This window comes from Triticum urartu, chromosome 5 (assembly GCF_003073215.2).
Source record: "Triticum urartu cultivar G1812 chromosome 5, Tu2.1, whole genome shotgun sequence".
In the NCBI taxonomy this organism is placed as follows: domain Eukaryota; kingdom Viridiplantae; phylum Streptophyta; class Magnoliopsida; order Poales; family Poaceae; genus Triticum; species Triticum urartu.
This window is the reverse complement of record NC_053026.1, coordinates 403902214-403909879: the sequence shown is the minus strand read 5'-3', so window position 1 is coordinate 403909879 and position 7666 is coordinate 403902214. Positions and strand designations below refer to the sequence as shown.

Below are 7666 nucleotides of genomic sequence, written 5' to 3'. Positions count from 1 at the left end.
AGTTGGCTGCTGATGTGGCTGTTTTTTCTTGTCACGGATGCACTTACAAAACTGAACCCACTTGTCAGAAATCATGTCAACGCACCCAAATGATTGATTAGACCTAGCTGCAACAAATTACCTAAAAAATGTGGTGTTTTGTGCAACAAACCTGTAAAGTGAGTGTTTTGTGCAAAACTAGCACGAATAGTAGGTGGTTTGTGCAATTTCCTCAATTCTATGAGACACATCATCGCTGGCATCAGAGCTACTATAGGTTTTTCCTAAGGAATGTTGGTGTCCTGGCAACTAACCTTAGCTTATTAGTTTAGTTTGCTTCTAGATGGAGTGGTACTTAGGTGGTGTTTGGTTCTCTAGTCCCTAAAAAATCCTTCCCTGTTTGTTTCCAGAGACTAAGAAGTCTCTAGTCCCTTCATAGAGGTTATGAAATAATCATGTTGTCCCTAGTATATAGAAAAATAACAATCAAACAGCATCATGGGGTGGCGGGCCAATGGGTGCATGGAGGGGCATTGTTGGAAAAGTTTCAAAAAATTTTAAAAAGACTCTTCTTAAAAGTCTTCTTCATTTAGTCCCAAATACCTAGTTTAGTTCTTAAAAAGTCCCTTCCGTTTGGTAAAAAAGTCTCTAAGAGAGACTTTTTTTAATCCCTACATAAAAAAGTCCCTGAAAATAAACACCCCCTTAACTTCGTCCGATGTGAGCATCATTAAGCGCTACGGTTTGAAAACTGGATTACCCTTCTGGTCCTTGCTCATGTATCGATCATGCAGGGACACATGTCATTAAGAAGGTCTGATTAGGTGCTGGGGCCTTAATTGCGTCGGCTTCGATGTTTAGTATATGAGGCAAGTCGGAGCATATTCATATTAGGTTCGTAGTATATCCCTTGTACTGATGAATAGTCAACGGGGTTCATGACGCGCCATGACATTGCCATGCTAATTTCCCATCCATCCATATGTGCTCTGCCCCAGCGTTTCGTTCTCGATCGCATGATGTATATGGAGTTCATGTGTTCCGAACCCAAGATGTATGTGGTGTCTTCGATGCATGATTTCCTTGGCAAAACCTGGAGATACATGTGGATTGTGTACGGTGTACCGACGTTTGGTTGTTGTTGCACAGTTTGGAATGAATGCGAGACGAGTTCACTTGTTCAAACCTAAGCAGTGTGGCCGGTTGCTCGTGAGGAGCAGGTCTGGTCAACATGATCCATCCATCCAGAGTCCAGCTAGCTTAGCTAGCCCCGAGATAAAGGTGCCGGGAATATCCCTCCACGCGGGCCCGCTTGCCAGAGACGCGACCGTCTTCCAACTGCTTCTGATCGGTGTTGTCCTTGTCTCTCTTGTCTCCTCTTCCTCCCGCAGCTACCTTTGGCTTTTAGGTGCAGGCGGCAAGTAACTACCACCCGTCGCACTCCAGGAAGCCGTAGAAACTAGCCTACCTCGGTGTTCCTCTCTCCCACGGTCGTATCCGTATCACCGCGTGCCGAGCTCGCTGGGCGGGGAGATCAAGAGAAAGACGATCGATGAAGTGAGCAGCTCATCCACCGATCAGGCAGCTATATAGCTGTAGTTCGGAAGGAAGGAGGATCTGTATATATGGCGGATGCAGGCGGCGCTGGTCGCAGCGGCGAGGAAGAAGACGGGGAGGAGGAGCGCGGAGGGGGAGCGGCCGCGGCGGAGGTGCAAGTGTACTGCGCGGTGGGGAAGGAGGCCGGGAAGGAATGGAGGGCGAACCTGCGGTGGGTGCTGGCCAACTTCCCCCGGAGCCGCCACCGCCTCGTCCTCGCCCACGTCCACCGCCCGCCGCACCGCATCAACATGAGTAAGCGTACTACCACTACTTGTTTACCTCTGCTCTGAAAATACTTCTATATTACTCTTCCTTCCGCCAAGGTTAACGCGCTCGAGCTCCAACCAAAGCTCCCTGCACTGCAAAATTACACGTAGTACAGCGTCTTTGGGAGGTTAATTTTTCTGTCATGTCCATTTCTAAGATGTCACTTTGTAAGCACAGTACCTTTTTGGTTCTTACACTTTTTGTGCGTCGACGAGGAATCTCGTGTGTGGCATCGCCGGGCGCACGTACGGGCTGACGACGACCTTGCCGCTTGTTTGATTGCAGTGGGGGCGTGGGTCCCAGTGAGCCAACTTGCGGAGCACGAGGTGGCCGCGTACAGCAAGCTGGAGGAGGAGAGGGCCACCAAAGCCCTCGACGTCCTCATCGACATCTGCGCAAGTCAACGGGTTCGTTCGTCCACACCAACCCCTCCTCCCTCCCTTCGTTTCCTCTCATGATCAGGCGATCCTCATTTTGATCCCCACCACCGCCGAGACGCTGAGCTGAACGGTCGCGTTCGATCGGAGCAGGTCCACGCGCGCAAGGTCATCGTGTCCGGGGACGACGCCGCGAGGGGCTTGGTCCAGCTCGTCGACGACCATGGCCTTGCCGAGCTCGTCATGGGCGCCGCCGCTGACCGGGGATACACCAGGTACCCGCCTACCTACCACTCTCTTGGTCCTGCGGTAGGTTCATAGTATGTACTCCTTCCGTTCTAAATTACTCGTCGCAGAAACGGATGTATCTAGTCTGCAATGAGTAATTCGAAACGGTGGGAGTACGTACCTAGCACGATGGATTCAGCATTTCTGCCGCCTCTAGTGTCGGTGTGTGCGCGCGCGGACGTGGAGATGATCGATACAAGTTACTAATATTTTCTAGCCAGATATGGCGTGATAGAAGATACTTTTGTGATTGTGATTGTGATGGATATGGTGTGTGTCGTTGCTAGGAAGTTGCGGGCGCCGAAGTCTAAGAAGGCAGTGACAGTGCAGCGGAAGGCCAACCCCTCCTGCAGGATCTGGTTCGTCTGCAAAGGAAACCTCATCTGCACTAGGTACATATATATGTCTGAACATCTTGACGCCTTTCGGTTCACTGTTTCAGTATAGACATTGCCTAGAAGAAACTGTTTCACATACAGAGGACCGAGTAACAGAAGGAGACCAAGAACAGTAATACCACAAAAATCTTCGACTGGGTTTTAATACAAGGCAAACCTACGTCCTCCTCGCCTCACAGCATAATCTAGCTAGCTATAGTATTCAAAATTTGTTGAGTAGATCTCGTAAACTACACAAAAGTGTTGTTCATAGATATTTCTTCTATGTGTAAGTTTAGAATGATCAATCTGATGGAACTTAACTATGGTACGACTGTACGAGGTCTGCGTATATATACAAAGTTAGAGTTCAATTAATCTTCACATGAGGATGATAATCAAAGGCACAGTCAGGCCTATAATATGTGTATTTTACTAAACGAAGAAACAAAATAAAAACTAAAAGAAAATAAAAAATAGTGAAGTTTTTTAAGAAAGAATGAGTTAGTGGCACCGGTATTAACCTCTAAGAAGAATAAAATGAAATAAATAATGACAATATTTACACAGAAATTGTGTTTTTGATAATATAAAGAATGAGCATATAATAGTGATTTTTTTTGGCAACAAGAAGTTTCCTAAGAAAGAACTGGCATTGGTATTTTACTTTTAAAAATGGAATAAAAACTAACATAAAATCAAATAATAAATTTTCTAATAAAATAATAATCACTGGTACTGGTATTACGCTTTAGAAAATAAAGAATAAAAATTAAAACAAATAATGACAAAATTTGTGCACATTTTACATAGATTTTTTGTTTTTTATCACATGCGGTAACAAGCATATAATAGTAAAATTTTCGCAAAAAGAAGTTTTGTAAGAAGGAATGAGTTAGTGACATTGCTATTACCCGTAAGAAAGAAAAAACATACAATAAAAAATCAAAATAACTAAGTTTCTAAGAAAGAATTAATTAGTGGCATTGGTATTTCACTTTTGGAAGAAAGATATGAAAATAAAAAATGACGAAATTTGCACATAATTTACATGGAAGTTATATTTTTTATAACATGCAAGAATAAATATATAATAGTGTAATTTCGCAAAAAAAAGTATAGTAAAAAGGAATGAATTATTGGCATTTTTACTACAGTTAAATAAGAAAGAAAATGAAATAAAAACTGAAACAAAATCAACATAATAAAGTTTTCTAAGAAAGGATAAATCAATGACATTGGTATTACCCTTGAAGAAAAAAGAAAACAAAACTTATAAAATCTTGCACACAACTTTGCGCTGAAAATTGCATTTTTTTAATATGAAAATAATAAGCATATAATAGTGCAATTTTCACGCTAGATTTACACACATACTGTATAGTACTTGCTTGTATACATTTTCACTCATCCAACATGTCAAAAAACTCATGTTTAAAAATGAAAAACCAATTGATATTATTTTAAAAAAGCAAAGGCACATTAAAAAAAGGCCAATGTATGACGGGCTTCAAGCCCAATAGGAAAATCGACTTACGCAAAGAGGGGCAAGTACAAAATTCAGCCTAAGGTTGCTAAAAAACAAAATTCAACCTAAGAAGAAAGAAAGACTTACCTTAAATAGGGGCAAGTCAAAAAAATGAACTTAAGAACAAATCGAATTACCTCACACAGGCACAAGTTAAAATCAGCCTAAGAAGAAGGAAACAAATAGCACAGATCTTGACAAAGGATCAACAGTAGAAAATCGACTTAACAAAATTTATAAATCAGACAACTTATGTGTAGAAGTGTTGATAGTAGAAAGTATAGTTAGTAAAGTAACTGCCACATTCATGTCGTTAATGCCATTTATCTGGCGTTTACTCAGGGAGGTCAGCGAGGGGCTGAACAGAGAAGAGCCATCCACGGCTAGCACCAGTCCCAGATCGGTCGCTTCCGACTACTCGAGATCCAAGTCGTCGCCGCCACGCCTGACGCTCCACGGTGACGGTGACGGTGAGCTGTTGGGTATGCACCACGACTCGCCCGATCCGATGATGGCGGCGTCGCTCCCACGGACTCCGAGCAGGGACGACAGCGACAATGCCATGGATTTCGGACATGAGGGAGCTGCTGAAGGTGCGTCGTCGGCTGTCGTGCAGTCACTGCAAGATGTGGAAGAAGACCCGCCGACGCCTTCGCACGATGGTTCGGTATGTGCAGCAGGCATTTCAAACGATGATATTTTTTTTATCTGAACAACAATGTGGTGAAATTTAACTATGATAGGATCGTGCATTTTCAATTTTTCATCCATGCGCTACGGTCGTGTGATCGTGTCGGCTTGGTATAAAATATTCTTGCATGATGGTTTTATCAGGAGGAGGCTGGTGACATGGAAGATGCTTTGTACGAGAAGCTCAAAGACGCGATTATGGAGGCCGGGAGCCTCAGGCACGAGGCGTACGAAGAGACTCGACGGCGGCAGAAGGCCGACCGGGATCTGGCCGATGCGTCCATGATGGTAAGTTTCTGAATAGGAGTACAACAGATGAGATCGCTTTGCTTCGATCAACGAGTCAGATCGCTTTGATTTTGATTGGGTGCAGACGAGGGACGCGGAGAGCTCCTACCATGGCGAGGCGAGACGCCGGAAGGAGATGGAGGAGAGTCTGGCGAGGGAGCGCGCGGCCATGGAGCAGGAAACGCGGGAGCTCGACGCCATTCTCGCGAAGATACGGGAGGTTGATGACCGGAGCGCCGAGCTCGAGCTCCAGATCACCGACTCAGGGCGAGTGATGAGCGAGCTCGATGTCAGGATGTCGGAGTCGTGCTCCGTACTCGACGCGCTCAGGCGGGAGCGCCGAGGAGAAGGGCCTGCGGCTGACGAAGAATCCATGCCTGCGGTGGACGATGGTGATCAAAGTGTGAGTTTCTTGCGGCTTGGTTTGTCGGAGCTGGAGGAGGCGACCGATCGTTTCGACGAGTCTGCCGTGATAGGAGGCGCCCGTGCCGGCAGCCGCGGCCGCGTGTACAGAGGGAGCCTCCGCGGCATGAGCGTCGCCGTCAAGATGATCTGCCCCGACGTCGCCGTCGACGAGCCGCGGTTCGGTCGTGCAGTGGACGCCATCGCTAGGGCGAGGCACCCAAACATCGTCGCGCTCGTCGGCGCGTGCCCGGGGGCGCGCGCCGTGGTGCACGAGCTCGTGCCGGGCGGGAGCTTGGAGGACCGTCTTGGAGGAGAGGTGCCGCCACTGCCGTGGCACGCACGGTGCGGCATCGCGTACCGAACCTGCTCCGCCCTGGCCTACCTCCACTCGACGGCAACAGTGCATGGCGACGTCCGGCCAGCGAATATACTCCTGGAGGACGGGCGGTGCTCCTCCAGCAAGCTCGCCGGCCTCGGCATGACTGGTCTGTTGGTGCCTCCACACCTCCCCAGCGGCGTGGCGCTGGCGTACGTGGAGCCGCGGTACCTGGTGACGGGGGACCTGACCCCGCAGTGCGACGTGCATGCGCTGGGCGTGGTCCTCCTCCGCCTGGTCACGGGCATTCCGGCGTTCGGGGCGAAGAAGGCGGCGCAGAAGGCCGCCGACGGGAGCACGCCCTGGCACGAGGTGGTGGACGCGAGTGCCGGAGGGTGGCCGATGGAGCGCGCCACGGAGGTCGCGCTCCTCGGGCTGAAATGCTGCGACGCGGTCGAAACCGGAGGACCACGCCGCCCGGCCGAGCTTCTGGATGAGGCGCTGAGCGTGCTGGAGGCCGCGACGGACGCCACGCCTGGGAGGACGTGGTCGTCGCTCTCGGCGTCGACGGCGTCCCACAGCGGCGGCGCTCCGTCCTACTTCCTCTGCCCGATACTCAAGGTATGCACATGTGCATTCGTCATTCGATCATTTACCTGCGCGCGGCTCTCCGAAATGATGCGCAGTGATGATTAACTGATGTGCGTTGGCAGGAGGTGATGAGGGATCCGCAGATCGCCGGCGACGGGTTCACCTACGAGGCGGAGGCGATGAAGGAGTGGCTCGGGAGCGGACACGACACGTCGCCGATGACCAACCTCAAGCTTCCCACCGACGAGCTCATGCCCAACCACGCACTCCGCGCCGCCATACAAGAGTGGCGACACACGAGGCCTAGCACCTTCCATCGGTACCAATGATATATGAGAAATTCAGATTGTTCCAACCATGCATGATTAGCATTTAGCAGGAAAGCTTCCCGGTGTGTATTTTTGGAACCTGGTGTAGGCGCACCGATTAACCAAACAACAAGTAAAGAAAAAGTAGAAAAAAAATGTAAAACTCTGTAGGAACAAGCATTGTCTAGTGTATCACCCATGTGTAAAGTTTCGTGACAAAATGACATCTTTGTATTGTTGGCAAAAAGGGTAAAATTGCAACTACAAACTGTATGTATGAATAGTAAGCTTAATATAGTGTCGGTTTTGTTTTACTCATTCAGAATACCACGAAAGTCATTTTGTCGCGAAACTTTGCACGTGAGTAATACACTAGACAATGCTTGTTCCAACAAAGTTTCACATTTTTTAAACATTTTTAGTTATTATTTTTGCAGTTCGAGCACATTTGCACCCATGTCCCAAGGTGTATTTTTGAAGAATTTCCAAGTTTAAAAGCTGGGAAGATAACATAGTTTTGCTTTCAAACGTGTTCTGTGTGTCCTTGTAGAGAGCAAGCTCTACTATTAAGGGGAGTAAGGGACGGAGCTAGGATTAAGGCATGGGGGGGGGGGGGGGGGGGCGAGGAAAATAGTAAACACTTAGAAGACACA

At 48.1% G+C, this 7666-nt stretch overlaps 1 protein-coding gene across 1 annotated transcript; it reads left to right on the top strand.

Moving 5' to 3' along the window:
* The first annotated feature begins 1430 nt into the window (after positions 1 to 1430).
* Positions 1431 to 7327, top strand: LOC125509303 (U-box domain-containing protein 33-like). The gene is made up of 8 exons (XM_048674247.1): positions 1431 to 1830; positions 2131 to 2252; positions 2376 to 2497; positions 2798 to 2902; positions 4758 to 5082; positions 5250 to 5393; positions 5479 to 6735; positions 6828 to 7327. The coding sequence occupies exons 1-8, from the start codon at positions 1605 to 1607 to the stop codon at positions 7032 to 7034; spliced, it is 2508 nt and encodes an 835-aa protein (XP_048530204.1). The 5' UTR covers positions 1431 to 1604; the 3' UTR covers positions 7035 to 7327.
* Positions 7328 to 7666: the final 339 nt, after the last annotated feature.